This window comes from Protopterus annectens, chromosome 7.part0 (assembly GCF_019279795.1).
Source record: "Protopterus annectens isolate FY-2018-M chromosome 7.part0, PAN1.0, whole genome shotgun sequence".
Taxonomy (NCBI): domain Eukaryota; kingdom Metazoa; phylum Chordata; order Ceratodontiformes; family Protopteridae; genus Protopterus; species Protopterus annectens.
In genome coordinates this window covers 1051451694-1051478875 of record NC_056739.1, presented here as the reverse complement: position 1 = coordinate 1051478875, position 27182 = coordinate 1051451694, and the positions used below count along the sequence as shown (strand labels likewise).

The 27182-nt window shown below is 37.8% G+C and overlaps 1 protein-coding gene across 3 annotated transcripts in view; it reads right to left on the bottom strand.

Moving 5' to 3' along the window:
- The window catches only part of FANCD2 (FA complementation group D2), a 1694389-nt gene that overhangs the window by 584240 nt on the left and 1082967 nt on the right, over nucleotides 1-27182 (bottom strand). For all 3 annotated transcript variants that reach the window (XM_044077594.1, XM_044077597.1, XM_044077595.1), the window contains exon 29: nucleotides 8054-8200. In XM_044077594.1, coding sequence (XP_043933529.1) covers nucleotides 8054-8200 — 147 coding nt within the window. The remainder of the gene's footprint in view (nucleotides 1-8053; nucleotides 8201-27182) is intronic.

The following is a 27182-nucleotide window of genomic DNA, read 5'->3' as shown; positions in this document are numbered from 1 at the left end:
CTTCTCTACTAGCGGCAGCCTTATTGCTGGATGTGTTGTTTATTGTTAGATAAACAGATTTTTGGTAGTTTTTGTTGGGTGCCAAAGACCATTACTTTTGATTTTCTAGAATTAATATGCAGCCTCTTGTCATTTGTCCACTGGCAGAGTCTTACAAAACTGCCTTGAAGCTTTTGCTGGACGGGATAGTGTCTTTACTTGATTTTAACAGCAAGAGACTGTCAACATACATGACTATACTAAATAGGGCTAGATCTGTGACAGTGTCATTAATGAATAAAAAGAACAAAAGAGACCTGAAAACAAAGCCTTGTGGGATACCTGTGGTGAGTGCTCTTTAGTTAAACAGTGAGTCATCTGCTAGTTCCGTTTTGTAGATACTTTGAAGCCTTCTTATGGCTGTTGAGAAAAACATTAAATTCACTTTTCTGAAGCTTAAAAACATCACTCAACAGACAGCATGCAAATTGTTTTTCACATCTGGGAAGGAAACGGAGATAGCACAAGAAGAGATGTCATCTATGCAAAAGGAAACCAGGCTCTAGCATGCACCTCCAGCATTATTAAACCAAACTTCAGAATAGGAAAAACTTGTGAGTATATCTGTTTTGGGCAACTGCCCCTATATGGATAGTTAACTTCCCTTTTTGGAAAGTTTACATAGTTTATAAGTCAAAGTTAAAATTAACTTTATTGTCATTCAGACAGTGCAACTGAAGAAACTGCGTTACTTCGAACTCGATGTGCATACAACATATACTGATATTAACATAATAATAACACATATACTAAAGCTAATCCAACCATAACAACAGTAAGACATTTATGCAGTGCAGCAACAAGTACAATGACGTACCAAGACTATTTCACTTATATGAGTGGACTTTATAAGGTTATTGTGAGTTAAAAAGGGATGGGGTTGAAAACATTTCTAGCTTTTTTGCTGTTGTTTCTTGACTGTTTTTACTGATGTGAAAAGTGTAGGAAAATGTAACATGAGTTCAAACAGAGATGACAAGCAGCAACTGTATACAGGATCAGCCTGCCAAACATTAGTATGTGCATGCAAGTTGCACATTCAAAAAAACTGTTGTGCAGAATATGTGAAAGTAGCAGCTTTTTATCAAAATTACTATCTTCTTAGTTTTATCATGGACTGTAAATGGCACTGCAGATATGAACAAAAAGCACTGAATTACATTAATAAGTGCATGGTGCACAGAAGTCACATTTAGACAGAAATGAGCTCGTTAATTTGGCAACTAAAGTTCTTCAGAACAGATACTCAACAGAAACCAAGGAAAGGGGAGGTACTAATACAGATTGTGAGAAGGGCTCCAATACTGACAGAAGAGAAAAAGAAAGAGAATAATGATACATTTGTGGTAATAAGGGGCTAATGGCAGGAAGGAGGATTATAATGGCATGTATTCATATTCCACCTAAAACTACTATTATGAAGCTTAGGAGAATTTCGGGAGAAATAATTAGCTTTCATTACAGACTATTACTTATTGGTGGGTACTGAAATCTGATTTGCAATAGTGAGACTGTATCAGTGGGACTTAGAAGAGAAAAGTATAGCAGAAGAGAGTCGATTTCTGAAGAAATCTATGAGAATATTAGTGGAAGATGTGAATTTACTAGTAGGAACTCAGACAATATACATAATCCCCAAAGTACAATAATTGGGCTAGACAAGATAAAAAATGTTTCACAGGAGCATGGGTATTTAATTTAAAGCATTTGAAACACATCTAATAGCTACTTCAGAATATGCACCAATAAGTACTAAGACAAAGATGCAGAGTAATAAAGTAAAATGAGACACTGGCACCTTCCTACTTATCTGTTAAAAATAGAAATTTAAGGAATGAATAGTGGACACGATTCATGAGTTATCAAGAAGACAAAACATTTTCAGAGGGTATAGCTAATAAAAATGGAGTCTAAAATATGGCAGAAATAAGAGAGATATTAGAAAGTAGTAAAATGAATTAGAGTGGTTGTCAAAGGTTAAAGTATTGCAGAAGAAGGAAATCTCACAGAACAAGAGAAGCAATTGCTGTCTGCTAAAGGGAAAATAAAGGAGTATTTGGATAATATGCATGCGTTTAGAAAGGTGGCTGGCACATACTATTATAACTACAAAGCACAAAAATGTTTAGCATAATGACTCCGGCAACAGAAAGTAGAAAGGACAGTTGCCAAATTTAAGGAGCCTATGACAAGATAAATAACCAGAGATCCTATAGAGGTGCGTCTGAAATTCTATGAAAAAAGTATAAAGTAGGAGAATGGGAAAATCAGAAAGGAACAAATGAAAATAGTTGTGGAAGAATTAACTATGCCAAGGATAGGCGAAGACTAGGCTCAAGAATTAATAGCAAAGAGAGGAAGGGATGAAATAAAATTTTAACGTAGAATTAAATCAACAAAGGGTGTTTCTAGAAACAGAAGGTATTCCTATGGTAGCTCTGAAGGAAGAAAGTAATAAAGATCTGGAAGGTTTTGTTTAACAGTGTTTCAAAAGTGGGAGCAGTACCAGAATATTGGAAGAAAGCTGTTGGGGCTGTCTTGCCCAAAGTGGGTAAAGACCATTTATATAGACCAATTTGAAATTTAAACCATAATTATAAAGTATTTATGTATATACTAGCTATGAAAATGGCAAAGCTGTTGCCAAGAGTTACAGATATGAATCGGTGTGGTTTTGTGGAAGGACACAAACATTTGACAATATTAATAGAAAAACAACAATGAAGAGGGAAGCAGAATATAAGAAAATGCCATTATTGATTGAGAGTATTGATGCAGCGAAAGCATTCACTAATGTCAACAGAGAATTTTAACAGTTGAGCAAAGGCAGCATTTGCATTCCCTCATGGAATAACAGGGTTAATAAGGAGGATAAATAAAGTGTTGGAGGATACAATTATGATGGAGATTTTCTCTCTGACAAGCTGTGTTTGAACACAGCAAACATGCAAGGATATCATCTTTCCACTTTGTTTTATATTTAAAACCATTAATAAAGAAAATAATGGACTCACAAATTCAAGGATTTAACTGGTATGGTAATCAAAAACATTAGCTTTATTTGCAGATGATGTTTTGTACTTAAATGAGGAAAACGGCACTGTGGTGTGGTGGGACATTTGGAGACAGTTTCAAGTGTTTACAGGATATAAACTAAATGAAGGTAAGCAAGGGCTAAACTGGTAAGCTGTGTACCCGCATATGAAATGGTTCAGCAACAGTAAATGAACAAATGTACTTAACCATTTGTTTTTAAAGCTATGTTAAAGTTTTGTGACATGGCCTTCAGTGTTTTCTTTTATTGTTATCAAGTTTACACTGGTGTGGGATTTACTTGTTCAACATAAGATGATGTATTTAGGTGCATGGATTAAAAAAAAGTTTCCAATATGGCAGCTAAAGATACGTGCAGAGATACTGAACAAAAGATAATTCAAAAACAGAGAAACTGGAAGGTTTTGATTAGGGATATGGATAGTAAGATACAAGGAGTGAATATGTCTTTAGTCCTTTTGGCTAACTGGCATAACTGATTGTCCCCAAAGAACAAAGTTGTTTAGGATTACCTGATTTGAATAAATAATTTAGAGCTATACACGTAATGCTCATACATAGCTCAAGCAGAAGGTTATGAACTCAAGTGGAAAGGAAACATAATGAAATGGGATCACTATATTTATAAGGTAGAAGGAAGTATTCCAAAAACCAAAGCAACATGGGAATGGAGGAAGAAGATTTTACCAATACGGATGACTGCAAGAAGGGATATAGAAAACAGACAAGAAAGGGCTGGAATTGTTGGAGAAAATTAGTAAAGGAACCAAAATATTTGGAACAAATAACTAGAGAGAGAGAGATGTAATAGAGTGGGCTGAGGCCAAAAGAAAATGTTTGGACTGCAGGTAAGAAACAACTTTCCTTACTAGGGATTGAAAACAGAGGATATGCAAAGAGAACGAAAAAGGGGAGTGCTAAGTTAAAGACCATCTTTGGTTGAGTTTTTAGTTGAGTCTAGAAAAGATGGTGCTGCTAAAAAGAGATAATTAGTATAGCATATAAATATACTGCATGATAACTATAAGAATCTATCAGAAGAGGTTATAAAAGATTGAAAAGAATGACGGAAAAGACAATTTACAAAGGCATTGTGGAGGAAATCTGTACAGCCCAAAGTATGCCACAAAGTCCAGAAGGTTTAGAATTTTTGCATAAAAGTGTTTGCATAAGTACTTCTATATCCCGAGCATATTCCAAAGAATGCTTTTTTCTCAGGTAGGTAGCAAATACTGGAGGTGTGATGGGAAAGAAAGAGACCTTTCTTACAGAGCACCTCATTAGAAATGTTAGGGAAGCAAATGATTGCAGCTAGGGAAATAATTCTTTTGAGCTGGTATGTGGGATCTGAAATGCTACCAGAAATGCAATTACTAGAAAATGGAACTAAAAAATCTATATGATCTGTAACTGAAATACTGCATATTGTAAGGGAGAAAAAAAGAACCAGGGGTGGAAAAAGAAAATGACAAATAAATGGAATGTGTGGGAACATTACATACATAATAATGTTTGGGACTAGGAGTGAACATTTAAGGGAAGGCAGGAATTGAGCAATTTATGTAACGCTGGAGTGAATGAAAATTGTTAGAAAGAAAACATTTACACTGCATGAAAATAATTTGAATGTTACTGCTTGTTTTCTTTTTCAATATTGTATATATACTCTTGTCACATTTAAAAAAAATGCCAACTTTAATGAAGATGAAGCCCAAATTAAAAGCATGAAACATGAACAAATAAGTCTGTTGCGTTGTGAGTTAAAAATAACACACTGGTGCATGTGATGTCATTATTTAGGTCTTGATATTATAATGGATGTTTGATATCTGGAGATGGTTTTAAAAGCAGCAGTGAGGAATACAAACATCTACTATTATGTTAAGTGCAACTTACACAGCTGTATTATGCTCATCATTCCCACTGCTGCAGTAGCCTTTAGGCTATATGGATTAATTACCAACGCCTGTCAAACCTGGAAGGATATCAGTCCAGAATCACCGGAATATGGTCTTTCCAAAGCCCTTCCTGGATCTAGAAAAGCATCCTAGCTTGTAATGCCTAGTAAAAGTTTGTACAGAGGACTATGTAATTGCCTCTGGAATGCTTCTACAGCCTACCCCTTTCTAATATACCAACAAAGAAGCCAAGGCTCTAGTAGAATGGGCCTTTATGCTGCTTGGAACTGGTTTAACATGGTGGGAATTATAAAAATCAATAGCTAAGGACAACCATCAGGCTATAGTCTATTTTGACATAGGTTGTCCTTTCTTTGCCCCAGCATAACAAACAAATAACTAATCTTCTTTTTAAAAGGGCTTAGTTATGTCAAGATAGTACCTGAGCTGTCTATACACATCCAGATCATGCAGAACCCTTTCTCCCTGGTTTTGAGGATTTGGATAGAACACTGGGAGATTGACGGCTTGTTTTAAACTAAATTTAGAAACCACTTTGGGTATGAATGAGAGATTTGTTCTTAATCTGACCTTATAGAGTTCACCCACCATGAGAGCTTGCAACTCAGATACTCTTCTTGCAAGTGTCAGAGTAATGAGAAAAGCCCTCCATGTAATGAACCTTAACTCTGGTTGATGAGCATATTCAGATGGAGACATGGTCAACTTTTCCAGCACAAAGTTTAGATCTCAAGAAGGAGCAATCTGTTTACAAGTCTCAGGTGTAAAACTCCCTTGAGAAACTGTTTAACTAAAAAAGAGAATAAATGGAGGATCAATGAATAGATATGCTGAAATGGCTGCAAGACGTACCTTGATACAGGAATATCTGAGGCCAGAGGATAGTAACTCAGACAAATATTTAAGCCAGCACAGGAATGGAGAAAGGAGATTCTGCCAATAGGGGTGAATGCAAGTAGAGGTGTGCAGAGAATAGTCAATGGGGTCTGAAATTTACTGGAGGATGGTGGTAAAAGAACTAAGGTATTGGGAACAAATTATAAGAGAGGGAAAGCTAACAGATGGGAAGATACAATGAAGATGTTTGGACTGCAGGCTAGTGATCACCTTCCCTATCAGGAACTGATAGTGTATAGACAAAGAGAAAGGGCTGGGGAAATCCTAAGTGAAAGACCTGCACTGGTTGAGTTTTCAGTAGAATCTAGAACAGAAGCTGCTGCTAAAATAGGGATAGTAAAGCATATAAAATACTGTATGATAACTACAGGAATCAATCAGAGAAGGTTTTCAGAAAACATTGGGAAGAGAGTTTAGATAAGGAATTCACAAAGAAAGAATGTGATGACATATGTATGGCTTCCAAATATGAGTCAAAGCCTAGAGGATGTACAATTTTTGCTTGGAAGTATTTGCACAGGTACTTTTACACGCCAAAGACTCCAAAGATTTTTTTTCCTCAGGTAGATGGCAAATGTTAGAGGTGTAATAGGGAAGAAAGAAGTATCTGGGAATATAGGTTTTCAGAAGTGAAATGAGTTGGCAGACTTTAAAAATTCCCTACAGAGTGCTGTCAGGAATACTGGGTGAGCAAATGAGTTTAACTAATGAAGTTATTTTTTTCAGCTGGGATACAGAAACTGAATTGCCTAAACATAGTTAAGTAAGGTCTTGTAAGTTAATTCTGGTGGCTACCAAAAAAGCAATTACTAGAAAATGGAAATCGAAGTCTAAACCAAACATACTTGAAGTAGTAAATATTGTGAGAGAGACAAAAGAACAGGAACTGGGTTCTTTAGAAAGGGGTAAAAGTAAATTATATAGAAAAAAATGGAAATTGTGCAGACAATCCATGCAGAAAAATGTTGGAGGTTGAATGAGGTTTAAGAGAAGGCAAGAACTGAATAATTTATGCAATGTTGGTTTGATTATATCAAACAGAACTATATATGTAAAGTATGACTGTAAATGTAAACTTGCTAATATGGTTTATTACATTTATTATATAAATGCAAGTTTGCCTATGTCACAAGTGATGGTTCATGAAAGGATTTTAAAACAATGTATGTAGTCTGTATAAAAACTAGTTTTAAAGTATTTCACACAATGTAAAGTCTAAAACTTTTCTTCCGGGTTTGCACTGAAAAAGAGTCTCCCAAGTTGAACATTTATGTTTGACAAATGTAAACAAATCACTAATATAAAAAGTAAGACTGGGAGCATTTGAAAGAAACACAAGTCCTATAAGCCTGAAAAGTCAGGTCTTCTGAAATCCCCATGCCTTTCAGCTCAAGTGAGTTATCTTAAAACAGATAAGCCTAGAAACACTGCCTTAACTGATGCTCCCTCCTCTTACCTTTTTTCCAATTACATTTGTGACAGGTTCTGAGTGGCAAAGACCTCAAAGCTTTGATTAGCAGCTATAAATTTTGTTGTTAAATTGTTTAGTGGTGCTGCTTGAAAATGTAAGGCACAAGAGGCAGAGCAGATGGTGGGCATAGTTTCAACATCTGAAGACTGCATGGGCATATATCAGACACTTGGGAGACACATACGTTGTCTAGTCATTCCGTACTGATTGTGGGCACTTCCATAAAAAAAGTAAGGAAAAGATCTAGACAATGAAAACTGTGAGAAAGATCCAAATTCTGTGGCATCAGGTTTTATACTTAACCCCGACATGGGAGACAGCGATGAGGTAGACGTTTCCCACAAATGAAAAATTAGGGATTCCACTAAGAACCAAGGAAGGAAGTCAGAAGAGGAAGGACTGTTCTGTCAGTGCTTTCATGCCGGTCTTAACCGAGGAAAAGTGTACTTCCTCCTCTGAAAGAACTGCTTGGAAAATATTCACCTGGAAACTGGAGGAAGCTCTATGTATAGTGCTTTCTTAATGAGCATGCCTCACAAAAAATGCCATTAGCGAGGCGGAATTCTATTTCACTCCAAAAACTACAAAGAGATTCTGCCATAGTTAAACAAATTCTGTCAATGTGTGTTTTTCATTTTACACATCCATCTAAAACAAAGTACAAATTACTTACTTTTGTATGCATTTCTGTGTCAAGGACAGATCTTGTCAGAAGCCCACACTGCAGTATGGTGAACACATCCAAATCTAATTCTCTGAAATAGGGTCTGTAGGTTGAGAGATTTACTAAGGTTTTCCCTTCCTCTTTGTCACCATTCTCCTATATAAAATAAATACAGTAAGTTATAACAGCATTGGCAATTTTCACTGCTCATTTCACAAAGAATAGTGAAGTAGGTACTTACTGCATATAACAAATATGTACTCACCATATCAACTGATCTGTGAGATGGCCTTTTATAATGGGTAATTGTTGGGATCTCCTCTTCTAATATCCATAGCCTGGCACAGTCCAGATTTTTCAATATCTCCCCTGCTAAAGGTCTTGCATATCACCAGATGAGGCAAGTAAGGATGTCACATACAAAACTAGAAAGGCAACATCACTTGCACTCCCTAGTTAGACACCAATTCTCTAAACAAGCACAACCTGACAGACACAGAAGAAAATACATAAAATAATTTGCCTGTCTTACAGGAAAACTATTTCCATTCACACTCAGGGGCATGACAGGTGGGTAATAAAAACTCACTGAAGGCCTCCTCGCATATCAAGTGATCTAGGGAGTAGTGGCCATTAAAAATATCAAGTTAAGACTCCTTATTAGATATAGGAAGGATATCCTTTTCAGATATTTTTGCATGTATCCTCAACCACAGCAACTAGGCAGGGGGAGAGGTAGGATATACAGGGCCCACAGTCACCAGGAGTGGGCACCAAATCCAGGGTCCAACAAGGATCGTTTCCAGTGGTACTCAATCGGACAATGAAGCTGATCACCTACACTTCCCACTTCACTGAACTCCTAAGCACCCCAGTACATTTAAGTCCTGTAAAAGCAGGCATACACATAGCTGAGATTAAAAAATGTCCTTAACAACTTCACTCTCAGGGCATACTCCACTGCAAGTTAATGGGTATGATGAAACTTGAAAGTTCCTTAAATAAAAAAAAAGTACATTACAAACTTTGAGCTAGGACTCCATGTTAGATATAAGAAGGATATCCTTTTCAGAGATTTATGTTTTCTGTCCCTGACTCCAGCAACTAGGCAGGGGGAGAAATATATACAGAATCCATAGTCATCACTGGTGTTTTTGCCTCTTCTTTTATTTTCATCCTTGAGCAATCTCAAACAGTGGGCTCCAACAAGGATTGTTTCTAGCGGTAATCAATAGTAAAGCATTTCCTACTTCAGTGAACTCCTAAAAATCCCAGTATGATGTTTAATCACCATAAAAGCAGGCTCGTACATGGTTCAAATTAAGAAAGTTCACATGAACAACTTTCTTCCCAGAGCATACACCAGTGCAGGCTGGTGAATCTCATGAAGAAACTTGAAAGTGCTTTAAATAAAATAATGTCCATTACAAACCTCAAGCTAGGAATCCTTGTTGGATATTGGAAATATATGCTTTTCAGACATTTTTTATCTGACTTTGGAGATTGTCAAACAGTGGTTACCATATAAAAATTATTTCAAGCAATAAAGATGTAAGAACTCCTTCGAAGGTTACACCCATAGAAGGCCAAAAGTCAAGGAGCTGCCATGACAAAATAAAATGCAGGTACATCTCTAAAACAAGCACTGGAAGCAGACATGCCCCTGGAATGGTCTGAAGAATGCCATATTTTCTAACAGGCGGTTAACTGTTTGATGGCAAATAACAATATAGTTACCAACCCACTAGACAAAGGCTTACTTATCCACGGCAAGCTCAATCCAAATTGCAAAAAAAATGAAAAAATGGATACGTTTCTCACAACTCATAACATTCTCAAGTTAAACCACAGGCAGCAGTGCATACTTGCAGGGCAAGGGGCTTTCTTCCCTTTATTCTGCCCACAAAAGCAAAAGAGGAGACAAATTAGTCATAAGGAATACCAGATCTTTATGGAAAACAAAACAGAGTTCCATATTGATAAATGCCAGCAGCTCAAAGATACACTGGAAAAATATGATGCTGATCAAGAAAAATAATTTTTCAAAAGATGACCTTCAGAATTATGCAGTCAGCTAGTGTGGGCAGACTTGACAAGCCTGTTACTCAGGAAGCTCATGATTCAAGGAGGACAAAAGTTCTTTGAAGGTGGATGACAATGTAGAAATCATTTTAGGAGATGCCTGACTGACCAGTGCTGGGCTATGTTCCTGCCCACCACAACATCAGTTTAGGGAGACATGCCACAGAATATGCACCCCAACTATGAAATAACTAAGATCCAATGCATACAAGTGTCTGAGGTAAATCTGAATAACTGGTAGGCTGTCTGAGGCAGCATACGATACCTCTCAGCGTAAATGGAAGAAGTCTTCTATGCAACAGAATGTATCTCAGGAATACAAGAAAGGCTTCCTAATGGGTTTGAGATTGCTGCCAAAAGGAGGGCAGAAGCAAGGAATCTAAACCACGGGGCACTTCCTCAGGTGGAGATGACTGCTCCCTCAACCAAGGAAATGACTTTGTTGACTTGCAGTGGCAGAAGTACTGCCAAAGTCTTGGCACTGCACAATCACATGGTTTTAGGTCATCAAGAAACAACATAAAATTTGTCCTTTCTTCTCTGAATTCAGCCATAATGCAATGAATCAAAGGGAAAGGTAGACAGGCATACTGGAATCTCTCCTGCCACAAAAGAATGAATGAGTACGCTATCAGCCTCCACCCTAACCACCCTGCTGAACTGAGGAAAACAGGAAGGGAAGTGAATTCTTAAATGCGCCTTCCTCCCAAAAGCCTGTGATCAGAAAGAACTACTACATTCGTATCTCATGAAATAAAAGTATAACTCAAAGAATCTGACAGCGCACTCATTTCTGCTGGAATATGAAAGGATGATGCAGATATGCTTCACCTGCCTACATAAGGGGAACAACCTCATGCTTACCTGTTTATTTACATGCAACAGTACTGATCGGCTATCAGCCTAGAGCAATTGTGACTGATACAGGATTCCTTCCCAAAATCTTAAAGGCAAAACATGCTGCCCATTGGTGAAAATGGTTTATGTGGAACACCCTTCATACACAGTCAATTTTCCATGAATCAAGAAGAAGACAAAGTAGGATCACTGACGAGTTCTGCTGCTGAAAAGAAAGACCTTGGGGAAATTGCCTAACATCTTGGCATCCGCCATAAATGCTTCAGTATGGTCTTGCTATAGAAGTTTAAAAACAAACTGACCTGTTGCAAATGTCCAACACTGTTGTGTGGGCAGAAAATCTTCCCCTGAATACTTCCTCAGGTGCAAGAAGACAGCTGGATTTCAACTGTGCAGGCCAACCTTTGCTGTCAATGCAGAGATTTCTGCTGGGGTTGCACCAGTTACATCTGGGAACTCTCAAGTCTGGGACAACAAGGTTATTAAGCTTACTACTCATTTTTCATAGGATTATAGGAGGTTACTAGGCTAATGGTCCCAGGGCCCTTACAAGCCTAGTCAAGTTAAACCTGTGTTCCCAAGGGTGTGTGGTTCATGCAGACACTAAAATCAGCACCTATTGCTCCTGTACAAGAGAGAGACACAGGTGGAACCCCTGGGGTGAATTTCTGGTTACCCATCCAATCATCCAAATTACACTTAAACAGGGCCATCTTAATAGTTTATTTCTTGGACTGGATGGGTAACTGGACTTCTGAACATGTACAGCTAGGGGAGGAGGAAGATAACCTCCTGTTCCTTCTCCTTTAAGAATACTCCTCTCAGCCAAACAGGTTAATCCCAGTAAACAGTTCAAGCACTACAGAAACATGATGTCATGTGTCTCTCTCTGAACACCATCCTAACACAAGCAGATGCATGGCCTAACTGACAAAGATGAACAACAATGACTTCATGGGCTGTGACTGGACTTTCTCAAAGTCCTCTGAGTTCTAGAGGATTTTTGTAAACATCTTTATGAAATGCTCAAGTGGCAACATGAGTTCATATACACCAACAGGAAAAAAAAAAAAAAAGCAATAGTTTCATTACTGTTGTGCACTATACAAATATTTTAATTTTTATAATTTTCATGTATTGTACGCAGAAATTCCACTTACTTCTATTAAACTTGCTCCTTCTCTTTTCCAAAGATCACACTTCAAATTATTTCATTTACAATACTCAATACTTCCATTAAGGTGGGGTTAAAATGTTACTACTATTTGCACTAATTTATTTTGTGGCTACCAACAGCATTAACTCTAGTAGAACCTTACTATGTATAGGCAGTTCAGAGCCTATATTTCAGCTTACCACTGTCTATAAGGTTGCTGTTGAGCAACACTTATAGTAGCTATACCTTCTCTGCATCCCCAACTGCTGATAACCTGTGTCCTCTTACCACATCTGTCGGGGTACAGGTTTTTATTGTGAAAAAGTCTCCAATGTTATCTGCTGTAATATATGCTTATTATGCTATTACAATACTGACAGGACAATGGTTATCACAATGGTAACCATGGCTTTTATCGTGCTACTACTGGGCTTACAAGCAATAATTTCACTAATGAAACAATCTCACTGAAATGCTTCTCCTCAGTTACTTAATTTATCTCCCCTACCATTTATGTCAAAGAACTCTGTAGGAAATTTTTATAATCTGCCAACTCATTACATTCCCAAAACATGTGTTTTCAATTTTCTCTTCCACATCACATCTCCAACATTTATTATCTACTCATGGAAAAATCCTATAGAGCCTACTTGAGGTATAAAATTACCTGTGTAAACACTTTCTTGTAAATATCCTTAACCTTCTGGACTTTATTACAAATCAAAGTCCTGCTTAGCCTCATTCCACTCTATTATATTTTCCTTCAGACTTATTTGCTCTCGGTACTTGGTTCCTTTGCTAATTTCATCAGGAAAATTCAGCACTCTCTTACTTATTTTCTATACCATTAGATGTAGAGCTCACAAATGGCAACATTTCCTTTCATCATTCCTGTGCTGGCTTAGCTGTTAGAATACCTTCTACTACTTTAGGAATATATTTGGTGTGGCTGTTACTAGTTTAAGGACTTGCATCCAAAATTCTAGTCTTTCTAACTCTCAAACTCTCCACCTCAAGTTTCATCATCATCTTTTTCACTTTAATTAATAACCCTCTGCTTGAGTTATGTATATGAACCTTAAGTCTACAGCTTTAAAGTATCTCTTTAAATCAGGTACCTAAAACACTTTGTTTTACAAGAAGAATGAACTTGCCCCACTTAACTCTTGCTCTCTTTTCCCTTGCAACTAAATTCCCACAAACTTTTTATTGACATCCATAAAATCTTTAGGTGATAACAATAACACTGACATGTATATAAGACCCAAAGGATTAAAAAACAGTTTCACTTCTCGTATCTTACAATCGATAATCAACAGCTTCCATTCCTTAATTTTTCAATTATTATTTCTTTAATCTTTTCCCACATATCCTTAGCTGCCATAACAGAATCCTTTCTATTCCACACTCCTAAATACTTCTCTTACCATGTCCTCATAAGAGTGGGCAATGCTAAACAAATTTGTGCATGGGTGGATAGTTTACTGCAGTAGCTTTTGTTTTATCTTCCTTTATTTTATACGCTGAAAAGATAAGAGGCTTTCTTAAAACTTTCCACAATAACATAATGCCTTTTTTTTTTAATTTATCAAGTACAAAATGTTATCTGCAAATAAAGCTAACTTTTCTTGATTACTCTGCCAGTTATATCATTTTATTTGTGAATATTTTTTTTTACTACCAGTTCTAAATATACAGCAAACAGAGATAAACGAGGGCATCGCTGTCCGATTTCTCTCATCTGACAGCTCATCTTAATTCTTGCTTACAGACCTTCATATATCACTCTTATTCCCTCTATTATTCTATCAGGGAATGCAAGCACTACCATTACCCTACCCATAAAATTCCAGCGGACTGTATCGAATGCCTGCGCTGCATACGTTCTGTGTGGAAGACTTCAATTCCCTCTAGATAATCATTGTCCTAATAAAGTTTTCTAATGTTTGCCTCCCCTCTACAAAAGCACACCGATTCATACACATTAACTTTTACTGCTCTACTGATTAATATAGGCAAACACATTATAACTATGATTTAAAATCAAAATTCATTTATATGAAGCCTGATATGAAGGGTCTTTAGCATCTTTCGACAATACTATCACCCCATCACCACTGCTTTCTTTCAAAATGCCAATACTTTGCCCCTTTTAAAATACGTTTAAACACTGCTTGCCCAATCTATGTCACACTCTTTCTTCTTAATTTCCACAGGAATATTGCCTTATTCCTGCAGACTTCACTGCTGACTGATTATATTTCACAGTTTTTTCTTCTCTTACCAATTAACCATTTAGTGGCATTATCCTCTAATCTTGGCATACGCAAGTCTTCCATAAATATTTTGATTTGTCCCCTTTCTTGGTTTAGCCATTCTTAATTGTTATTCAAATGTTCTTAGTTTCAAACATATCTAATGCCATCACTAGGGGAATATTGGTTATTGTTATCATAGTCTGCCTAGGTTTGTCCACAGCTCTTTCTACTGTTCTCTAATTCATTATGTTAAACTTTTTTTCACTCTACAGATGTAATCCAAAAACAGTTGCTTACAACAATCTTTATAAGCGCATGAAAACTGTCCAAATACTTTTTTATTCTTCCTTTAGCACTTTGCTGTTGCTCAACTTCTTGTTCTGTGAGATTAGTCTCCTTCTTATATTACTTAGTTCCCAAATGTCTTTCTCTCTTATTTCTACCATGTCTCTAAATTCTGTTGTTCTACCATGTCTCTAAATTCTATTTTCATTTTATCCAATTCACTAGCTAGCTATTCTGAACTAATTCCTATCTTTCAGTAATAGCTCTAATCATACACACAACCCACTGCTTAAACACCTCTCTGTTTAACAAATATGTAGGAAAGCACCAGTGCATCATTTGTACATCATTTCCCCAGATCTTTACCTTACTTATTACTGGTGCATGAATGGTCTCATAGCTTTCAGTTAAATGCACATGTAACTTTCTCACTAACTGTATCTTGGGGGATAATATGTAAATTGTATCAGAGTTCCTGCTACTGAATTCACATCTTTCATACAAAATGATCTCACATTTATTTTATTTTATTTATTTATTTTACATTTGTTGACCGGAATCGTCCGACTGGATACATGTCCATTTTCAGCGGAGGCCCGGGGAGAAAAGCTCCACAATGACAGACGGTTACATACATGTTACAATATTACATATTATTACATTTAGTAGTGCAGTTAAAGAGAAAGATATACAATATAATATCGTAACAAAAACAGTCTAGCAATAGCTATCACAAAAAATACAACAGTTCCTATACAAATTTTATAAAGCATGTTAGGTTAAAGGACAAAAGCAGCCTTTGAGCTTGATTACTATACAATGTTCTGGTTTAAGGTTATAGGTTCCTATTTGTTTTCAGAAATCTACCCTCTCATTAGAGTTTCCAATACACGGCCCGTGAATGATCCTTGCTATTGCAAATCAAGCTCCAGTCATTGTCTACAAAATATTAAAATGAATTTAGTGAACAAATGTGAGAAGTCTTAAATATCAATCTCACTAGATGTAGCTTAGACGTGTACTGTGATTCTGCCAAAAAAAAAAAGGCAGATAAAAATGATTGGAAGCTTGTTGAATGTGTTACACTGGTACTAACTTTGACTTTTGTCATTAATATTTAGAACAACACTGAATGAAATGAAGAGAGTCTATAAGTAAAAACAGTTCTTGTTCCTTTAAACATTTTTTCAAAATTTTTTTTGATGTAAACTGCATGTTATTTTATGAACATACATTAATTTTGTAAAGTACACAGACAGAAGTACTCTAAAGGTGATGTGGGGAGTTTTATTAGTTACTGTTGAATACGCCAGTGATATTAATGTAAAAAATACTAAGTTGTAATGTATCCATGTTTAACTCTGTAACTAGATAAGAAAGACTAGACAGTAGCATGTTAAGGATAATTATGCTATGATCTTTGGCTGTTGGGGAGAAATAAATGTGTATTAAACATAATACATTATAAACTAACTTCCTCGTTTTTATAGAGATGGATGTTTAGATTAATATTTTTAATTTAAGCTATACTCACATTTTTAACAGTAAAAAGGGCTTAAAAACAAAAAAAAAAAAAATAAAAAACTGTACTGCTTTCTTGTATATGCAAATAAACTAGCCATTTTTTTTCCACTGGTACCAGCTTTTAGCTGAAGGCAAGCAGCCTCCAGGTAGGGATCAAGTTTTCCAGTTTCAGTTGAAGTGGGGTAATGGAAGTGAACAGACACACTTTACGTAGAGAAGGAATTATGAAAGACTGGACACATTTGAGAGTTGTATGTTCTGGATGAACTGCTCTGTGAATCTGCAAAGTCATACGCATTTAATCTTTAAAGGAGGTATTGGCAATGGTTTAAAACTATTCTTCTGCATCAAACTCAATTGTTTTTGTAAGACTGAGAAATGAATTAATTTATAGACCCCTCCCAAACAGATAAAGACTTCCTTTGAGGAAATTAATACAGAGATCCGTCTTCAGTGTAACCTTCAAGCTTTTCTCAAACATGAAAAGTGATTTTTCAAATCAACCAAACACTGCACCAGCACACTTGGCTGTGCTTAGGTTGATAGGTTCATAGGACGATACTAGGCTATTGGCCCAGAGGCCCTTATAAGCCTAGCCAAGAATGTCACCCATGATCCCACAAAGTCAGCACCTGTTTTCCCTGTCCAGCAGGGACACAGGTGGGATCCCAGGGGTATATTTTCTGTTTCCCATCCAGTCGTCCAGGTTTCTCTTGAAGAGGGCTAGTGAGGTGCTCTGCTTGACATGGAGAGGAAGTCTATTCCACAGATGGGGGAGTCGATGGGACACAAATCGATCCCACTAACAAGTTCTATTAATGTCACAGACCAGATTGAGACCTTGCATGTGGGTTGCGCAAGTGGAGTTTGACTTGCAGATCTGCAGCAACTCCATCAAGGCTGAGTCCGAGACGGCCTTGTATGCCAGACACAGGTCATCTATTAGCAGTCTATACGAGTATGAGTAGAGGGGCAGGGCTTTTAGCCTGTCTGTATAGGACAGGTGTTCGAGACCCTGGATTATTCTGGTGAGGAACCTCTGTGGTCTCTCCAACTGCTGCATGTGCTTGGCAAGGTACATGCCGAAGGGGGCATTGTACTGTGGGCCTTGTAGAATGCCTTCCGTACAACGGAGGCAACATGGTGGTCAAAAGTCCAGTTGCTATCAACCTGAGTTCCAAAGTCCCTCACGACTGACTGCATGCTTATTACATTGTTATTAATGTGATAACTAGTGGGGACACCATTTTCCCCAAAGGGGATAATGATGCATTTCTTGGCATTCAGTTTGAGGCCATGCTTCTGGCATCAGTCATTAGTTTGGTTAAGGCCCTCTTGGAGGATGTTCACATCACTAGGGGAATTTAAGACAGTGCCCAGCTTGCAGTCATCTGCAAACTTGATCAGCCACAGACCACTGGCTTTGGCTTGCACCTCAGTAAAGTATATCCCAAACAGTAGAGGCCCCAAGATTGATCCTTGGGGTATGCCACTTGTTACTGGTCTACTACTAGAGGTGGCTTCCCCCACTTTGACTGAGTGGGTTCTATCAGTGAGCCAGTTAGCTACTCATCTGGTAACATATGGGTTGATGCCTAGCTGTGAGAATTTATTTATTATGCCCAAGTGGGGAATAGTGTCAAAGGCTTTGGCTAGGTCAAGGTAGGTGGTGTGCACTGTCTTACCCACATCCATGGCTTTGTGACTGCCTCAAAGAAGGCAACCAAGTTTAACAGGCATGATCTCACTTTGACAAAACCAAACTGTGTGGGATCAAGTGTTTGGAGGTTGCAGATGTCCTTGTTTATAAGGTCCACAATAATGCGTTCCATGGCCTTGCAGATCAGGGTAGTTAGGCTGATTGGCCTATAACTGCCTGGGTCGGTGGACGCTCTACCTTTGTGCAAAGGGATGAGAGTGGTTGTCCTCCATTCTGCTGGTATGAAGCCAGTGCACAGGCTTTGGTTGAATTGGGTGCCTAATGGTCCTGAGAGCTCTTGCGTGAGTTTATGTAGGACACAGCCAGGGATGTTGTCTGGTCCCAGGGAGGCTGTATTTCTTCCTTTGAGAGGGCATTAATAACCTGCTCCCTAGTGATGAGGAGAGGGGGGCAGGTGCTGGGGATGTCCTGGTTTACTGATGGGGAGATGGGGGGGGGGTGATGTTTTCACTGAACTTGTCTGCCAGCAGGTTGGTTATATCTATGATGCTTGTGTATGTGGTATTCTCGACTACCAATTCACAGCAGATTTGGGAGCTACCTTTGAGATTGCGGATGTATGCGAAGAAAGCCTTGTGATTGTCCTTAGCGGATGTGGCCAATTTGGACTCTAAGCCTTATAGGATTTTGCCAGTGACCTTATTTGCTTGTTAAAAGGAGAGACTGCTTCCAACTGGCACCTGCTCCTTCTTGGTCCTGGACAGCTACCTTTTCCTTTTATTATAGAGTCTGTTTATTGCTGCTGTCCATCATACAGGTTTACTCTTCCTTGAGGAAGGTGATTTGGTCCTGTCAGGTATTGCTGAGTCTGTGCAGGTATATAGGTGCTTATATAGTTTTTGGTGTAGGCTTGGACATTAGTGCTTGATTCAACTGAAGGGATGGTGGCTGTGAAGTGACTTATACCTGCTCTCAGGAGGTTGTAGTCAGTTTTGGAAAAAATGTTTTGTTCGACCCTGGCAAGGGTGGGGGTGGGGTGTCAGTTGGGAGGACGGATCTTACCAAGGAGGATGACACTGTATGGGTGCTACAGTGGCTGCTCATGTTGGTTAGTACCAGGTCCTGGATATTTTCACCTCTTGTGGGGGTGTCAACCAGCTGATCCAATGCATTGGCAATGGCTAAGTCAAAGAATCACTAGGCATTCGTGTTTCAGCTAGAATAGGTCTTCCACTCTATAGTTGGGTAGTTAAAGTCGCCCAGGATCAGGGTAGAGGGTTGAATCTTGATGGAGTCAAGTAAGTCCAGATAGGTGGAATGGGCCTCCTGAGTCATGGTTGGGGTCTGTAGCTAGCTATGATTTGAATAGATGTTTTGTCAATAGTTAACTGCACCTGGAATGTCTCCTGTGCATCACAATGTTTGACCAGCCTGGAGGTGTGTATGTCTTCGATAAATACTGAAACTCCACCTCCTTTGGCTTTGTAGCCCTCTGTTTGGGGTCTGAAAGTATTCTAGGACAAGTAACCTGGTAAGGCTTCACTGCTTTGAACCAGGTTTCAGTGACTGCACAAATGTCAGCATCTTCCAGGGCAAGGAATGCTTGCAATGAGTGCAGTTTCATGTTAAGACTCCTAGCGTTTAGCAGCATGACCTTTAAATTTAATTTAGAATATTAGGTGAAAGGGAAACAAAAATCAAGATTACATCTAGCTTGAACACCTTAATGATTGTGTCAGGTGCAAGACAAAGGGAAGCAAAGTGGACCTCCATATATCTCCCTCTGACCCAGAAGGCTCAGACAATATTACTCTTGATGGGGGAAGCCCCCCCCCCCCCCCAGAAACGTATGCTTCACTACTGACTCCTCAGCAAAATTATTCAGCAATGAGCCTACTGATAAAGACTGGAGCAACACTCATGTGACAAATCACTTGCAAGTCTACACAAAACACAGGAAAAGAACCCGCAGTTATTAGTGGAGCATTGGGTTATTACTTTTTGTGTGTCAAAGGTCTCTTGCCGATGACAGATTAAATGACTTGTGCTTTCTTTCTTACTGACTTCATCCTTGAAGAACACATGGCTTTCACCTACTGATATAATATATGAAGGACTAAAACAACCTGCACAGATCACACTCAACAGCCAGATGGACTGGCTGCAAGGAAAGTACAGTTATTCAAGCAAATTAAAGCAGGGTTCAGTTCTGGGACTGCTCTTGTTTGGCATCTGCTTCTCTGAAGTACAGGCCAAAACTAAGGGACTCTGGCTAACAAAGTTCGCAGATGACTGCAAACTGGGAGCCATTACTGAATCCCCAAATGATGTGGATATTCTACAAAAGGACCTTACAGAAACAGATGCTTGGTGCCAGAGTCATGGGCTGAAGCTCAGTGCAAAGAAGTGTACAGTTACCCACTTTGGGAAAAACCACGTACCCATGAATTACCACATAGGTGGCAGTACACTAAACACCAAAAGTGTGATAAGAGACTTAGGAACAAAGGTGGACAGTGGCCTCACCTTCGATAACCACATCACCACAACAGTCAGTGAATAGTTCTATGTGGCACACCTCTTCACCAAGGGCTTTTGATCCAGAAAAAAGGAGGTCATTGTCCCACTGTACTCATCTCTCATTAGACCTATCATAGAGTACAATGCGCCATTTGGTATGTACCTCAAAAGACATCTGCAACAACTGGAAAGATAGCAGAAACACCTCACTAAAAGAATCAAAGGCCTAAGCAGATGCCCTATGCTGACCTACTAAAAAAACTTCAGCTATACTCTGTTGCATATCGTCTACTTAGAGGCAATCTCTGCTTAGCATACAAGGCCATGTCAAACCCAGAGCGGTTGGACATGCTACACTTAAAAGAAATCCCAATCCATCAGAGCCACATGCTCCAGGGACCTAAACCTTGCCATCACAATGAGCAAAACATGCTGGAGGGATAGGTTCCTGACACAGAGACTCCACAGACTATGGAATAGACTGCCCATACATGTCAAGCAGAGCGTCTCCTTGGCCCTCTTCAAAAGGAACCTTGATGACTGGATGAGAGATAAGAAATTTACCTCGGGGGTCATGTCAGTTGCCCTGTTAGACAGAGGTCCAGGGAAGTAAATACTGTGGGAAGAAATAGCCAATGAATTGTTATGGCTAGGCTTGTACAGGCCCTAGGGCCAATAGCCTAGTACCAACCTATGATCCTATGAACTTCTCATAACAATAGATGCTTGAAGATATCACTACTGCAGTAGCTTAAACTATATGAATTAAATCCTGACAAGTATGTCAAAACCAGCCAGCTTCTAAAGATTTAAACTTCTTCCATGCACCCAAACTATTGATGGGCTTAAGAAGAGGCCTATAAAGTCAGTGGTTAGGGCAGTAAATTTTAAGAGTTTTTTTTTTGTTGTCAAGGTGCACTCTCCTTATGGGCTTTGAATGCTCAAATGGTGTCTAGGTCTTCACCAAGACTGGACAGATTAAGTGCCCTTTTAAGGAAAACCTTCTACTGTACCATTTTGTTTTGAGGAAACCTAACGTTATTGTTATTTAATCTAGAAAATGTATTTTTAGTGGTTGCCACTAAACTTTCTCTTCAAAAAGTTTACTTTTTGCTAAATTTACCTGTTTGGGGAAAACTTTTTAAATCATTTTTTGTGTAAAAGTTTTATTTAGCATTATGTTATGATGAATATAACATGTTATCTCTCATGGTCATCCTTGGACATCTTCTGCTTACTAGAACACTTGTGAAACAGCACTACAACAATCTACGAACTTCACTAGAAAAAGATCAGTCTGAAAAGAAAAAAAATAATCAACAAACTAACAAATGACAGAAATCAGAGTAATTTACAATTGTCTGTACAAAGTCCAAAACAGCAACAAAAGTCTGATAGACAATAACTGAGCTTGATGTGAATGCAGACTCTTGTTCTCTGGAGGGGGAGATCCAGCCATCCTTTTATGGGTGCCTCCCAATTAACATCTACAAGATGGTAGAGTTAACCAAACAAACAGGAGTGGAATCTGTAGAAAATTATTGATTAGTTCTGGCCAGGAACTCCTTTAGCTGGCAGAAGACAATTCAAAAGAATAAATGCCTTGCTGAAAGCCTCAGAAGGAGATTTACCCATCCACAAATGTGCTCTGAGAGGGAAGTCTGAACTTGGGAAGAATTCCTTTAAGGAGACTTCCACAAAGAAAGTGTAAGGGGTGGAGGTGATGTGCAGCAAAAGTGATGTGGCATTTAACAGATGATATTTGGAATACATTTTCTTTGTGAGTATACAGATTTTTTTTTTGTTACACAGGATGAACTGCAGGATTATTTGTAAGCACTACAGGAGAAGAACCTTTTATCCTCACCTGTGGGCCCTCAGTCCTCAGACAGGGCTTCAAAACTTTAATTCCAGCTTTATTTTTCTGCTGGTTCCTTAAACATATTATGACAGTTAAACACATGAGTTAAAGAAATATAAGATACAAAACATTTTTGAGATGTTGCATTACCCAATGCAAGCATACGAGTATCAAAGTATAAGTGAAAAACTAAAATTACACTATGAACAAATTAAATCTAGTAATGAATGAATTCCACAAAGAAAATATTAAACTTATAAAAACAAACCAAGTCCAGCCAGAAATATTGGCAATAAACTTTGCAGCTTTATATACAAGATATAGCACCAAAAACCAACCAACCAACCACACCTATACTTTGGATGACGAGAATGGAGAATTCAAATTTAATTTCCTAAAGTAACAAAGCACAAAAGTAAAGTCACAGCATTGCCATGCTGATCTAAACAGGACAAAGTCAGAATATCAAATCCTCTACAGAAACATTGATGTGGAACAGTAGTCAAGATCCAAAAATTCCTGATTGCTTTCCGAGTGCTTCCACTAGACCAGGTGAATCCATTGTATAACTGTTACATTAAGAGCAGGAACACACACACACAAAAACACCATGGGAACCATAAAAAATGGCTCCATTGCACTAAAGAATCAAAATCTCAAAAATGTCCACATGCAAGTTATAATAATCAGTTTTTTCCAATGATACATGTCCATAACCAAATATCAGAAGATAAAGTATATATGTGAACAAACTGCCACATTGTCAGTGAATACACAAAATGTGGGGAAGCATACAAAGGACATCAGACTTGACAACAGCATTTTGTCATTCAAAAAAATGAGGACAAACTCCACAACTGTTACAAAGAACTCCACAGCACATACTCAGCATACATTCAAAGAAAATATAAAACTGTGACAGATGCTGTCCTAGACAGCCATACGTGACCACTGTGAATTCCTTAGTATTGTGCCCATAAAGGAGATGTGAGGTACAGGCTGTCACAATGCCTTACACAGTGACGAAAATCTGAGCCACACTACCTAGGGAAGACATGGCTGTTTCCTAGCCATTTTATCTGCCATATCAAAGGCACAATAAGCTACACAAAGAACACTGTCTGTTTACGAGGTGGAAAATGTGGAAAGCTATCTTGTGGTCTATAGAAATACAGAAGTCTAAAAATGAGACAGACAAGACAAGAAATTAAGTGCACAGAGACACAAAAAATGACAGTGATCATTCTTGAATCTCTGAGATGGAAACTGGTTAAATGTTGATGTTTCTGACATGTTCATTGGGCAGAAAAGATAACATAAGTATCAGCATTGAGCTGAGTGGTGGGAAGTCAAATCCTTTGAACAATGGACAGTATAAACAGTCTACTTTCTCAGGCACTTTTTTCCCCTCCAAGATGATCACTGTAAAGTTTTAAGAAGGGAAGGTGCAAACAGATGGTCAAACCAAAACAGGATTTCATAAAGCCAGAAGAACATGGGAGCACACTCTTCCTGGCAGCCTTTAACAGAGGAACTTCTATTTTTCTATACCTAGAAATGTCCCAAAAATCAAAGGGCAACGGTCTTTTCCAGCAACGGCTTGCTTGCAAACACTTGTGTCTCTCCCTGAAAAACAGTAGAATAGACAGCAGTGGTCATGTGTCTGACTTGACAAACATCATGAACTCGGCAAAATATGCAAAAGGAGTCAAATACCAAATGCAGTTGGTACTGGCTGATTTTTCCTAGATGGCTGTCCATTGATCAACAGCTTAATTTTGGCTCTTCAGTGTGGGGAAAAAATGACAGATAAGGGCCAGTAATTCTGCCTGTTTTAGTAAAATTCAGTTACTGGATATCAGATACCCTGTCTGCATGCCAGCAAAGAAGGAACTTAGAGGGCCTAAAAGAAAATCAACTACAAAAGCTGAAGAGAAAACACCTGAGTGAGAAGAATCCTGTAGTTGCGCAGCAAAATGCAGGTCAAGCTCGAGTTTGGTACAAGTCCAGTAATTTAGAGGAAACAATAAGTCAAATGCGGTCAGAACTGATTAAAATAAATTAACTTTGAAGTGGTATAGCAACTCAAATAAAAATAGGCTGGAAAAAATGGAAGAGGCTTTAAACAGCTATTTAGATGAACTGATAAAACTGCAAAAATCAGACGTTGAAATGAAGATAAGGCTATCTGAGTACGAGACCACTGAAGAACTTCTGTTTGTAATACCCTTAATTTTAAGTTAGTTAATACCTGTGAATGCATCAGTCAATTTGGGACAATTGTTCCTTTCAGGAGTGTTAGACTTCATTATTTGAGTATATACATATTTTTGCATGTTTGTTTTAAGTTAATAGGTTATGGCATGATTCTGAGGGTGTTTTTTTATTTTTGTTTGAGGGTTTTCATTAAAACAAAAAGTCTTATAAAATGTGACATTGGTTCAAATTGAGATAAAAAGCAACTGTATACAGGATCAACCTGTGAAAAAATTACTGGTACATGTAACACAAAAGCTGGAAACAGACATTTAAAAAAGTTGTAATATACAACAGGTGGGAATAAAAACTTCTTATCATAATGACTACATTAGACATGTTATTTTGGAATGTGAAAGGCCTCAGAGGTATTGACAAAAAGGTAAGAGTATTGAATGACATTAAAAAATGCAGAGTGAAAACAGCACTGCTGAAGGAGACACATTTGGAAAGAAGTGGCCATGTGAATTTGATAACGCATTTCAGGATGGAGAGTCAGCAGAATATCAGACACAAAGGAAAAGGGGAGTACTTAACACTGAATGATAAACTCCAACAGAGGTAGAAGAGGAAAAATGATAGTAATGGCAGATTAGTAGTAGAAAGTGGCTACTAGCAAGGGAGGAGGATTATGCTAGCATTTATTTATATTCTACCTAAACTGCTACTATGGAGCTTAAGAAAATTTTGAGAGAAATAATCAGCTTTCAGCAGAGAATATGAGTTATAAGTATGGACTGGAACTTGATTTGCAACAATAAGAATGTATCTGTGAAAGGTAGAAGGGGAAATATAGCAAAAGAGGGTAGATTTCTGAAGAAAGTTATAAATATATTTGGTATGGAAGACATTAATTCAGTAGTAGGAACATAGAGAGAAGTTAGATATTATCCCCAAGGTACAATAATTGAGATAGACTAGACAAACTATATTTCATAGGAACATGTGCATTTAATTGACAGCTTTGACACATATCCAATAAATATTTCATATCATGCGCCAATAGCTATCAAGATAAAAATGTAAGGTAATGGAGTAAAAATAAGATACTGGTGCTTTCCTCCCTATCTGTTAAGAGAGGAATTTTAAGGAAGGATTACTGGAAATTATTCAAGTTACTTGTGAAGATAGAAATTTTGTCAAAAGTTATAGATAGTGAGTAGGATAAAATGAAAGTGGAGTTTAAAAATAGGGTAGAGACAAAAGAAAAAAAGAGATCTAGTTAAAAAGTAACAAGCATTATTTAGAGGGGCTGACAAAGATTAAATTATTGCAGAATAACGGGAATCACACAGAACTAGAGGAGGAGCAAATACAGACTTTTAAACAGAAAATAAGGGAATTATCCGGATTTGCACAAGTTTGGAAAGATTGCTAAACAGTCTTTTTTAATAACACCAGAGCAGAAAAAACTTCTAGGCAGCAAAAAATAGAAAGGGCTGTTGCTAACCCTAGGGAGTCTATACGAAGAAAAATAACTAGAGATCTTGTAGAGGTATTAGAGATACTTGGGAAATTTTATGAAAATGTGGAAATCAAGAAAAAGCACAAATGGAAATATTTATGGAAATGTAAATATGCCAAGGTTAGATATAGATGAGGTTCAACAATTAACAGTTAAGATAGGAGGAGATGTGATAAAAAAGTGATGTATAAGCAATCTGAAGGAAAGTCTCCAGGAATTGATGGTATTCCTGCGGATGTTTGGAAGCTAAGAGGAAGGAAGGGATAAAGATTTAGAAAGTTCTGTTTAACAGTATTTTAAAAGGATGAAACAACAAACATCCCGGAAAAAAAAAGCAGTGGTGGCTGTAATACCTGAAGACGGTAAAGACACATCAGATCCAGCTTCATATAGACCCATTTAAATTTTAAACCATGACTATAAAGTAGTAATGTTAGTAAACCAACTGTGCAGGATCCACCCAGGCGTTCGTATGAACCATATCAGGCAAAGACCTTCTGATAGAGCACAAAACACGAGCCAAAAAGAAGCACTTAAAAGTACTAAAAAGCACTTAAAAGCACTAAGAAATTCTTCAAGTATTTACTCAAATGTCTTTTCAGACCACAAGTTCTTTCAAACAGTTCCTTCCAATAAATCCAAATGGGTAATAAACAGTAGCTTTTATTCATCCAATAAATCCAAATGCATAATAAACAGTAGCTTTTATTCAGGTAATAAACAGTAGCTTTTATTCACGTAATAAACAGTAGCTTTTATTCAAACTGTTGGAAAGAACTTGTGGTCTGAAAAGACATTTGAGTAAATACTTGAAGAATTTCTTAGTGCTTTTAAGTGCTTTTTAGTAATTTTAAGTGCTTATTTTTGGCTCGTGTTTTGTGCTCTATCAGAAGGTCTTTGCCTGATATGGTTCGTACGAACGCCTGGGTGGATCCTGCACAGTTGGTTTACTAACATTACTATTTTATGTGCTTCTTTTTTATACTGTGCAGGTACCTTTGTTTGCTAGTGGTACTTATTATTTATCCATGACTATAAAGTGTTTATGTCTATAAAGGCTATTAGAATAGCAAATGTGTTGCAAAATTGATAGATATGCATGAATGAAGTGGAGGCAAACATTTGACAACATTAATAGAAAAATGTTGATCTAGAGGAAAGGAGAATTTAAGAAAATACCGCTGTTGTTGGTGGGTTCTGATGCAAGGAAAGC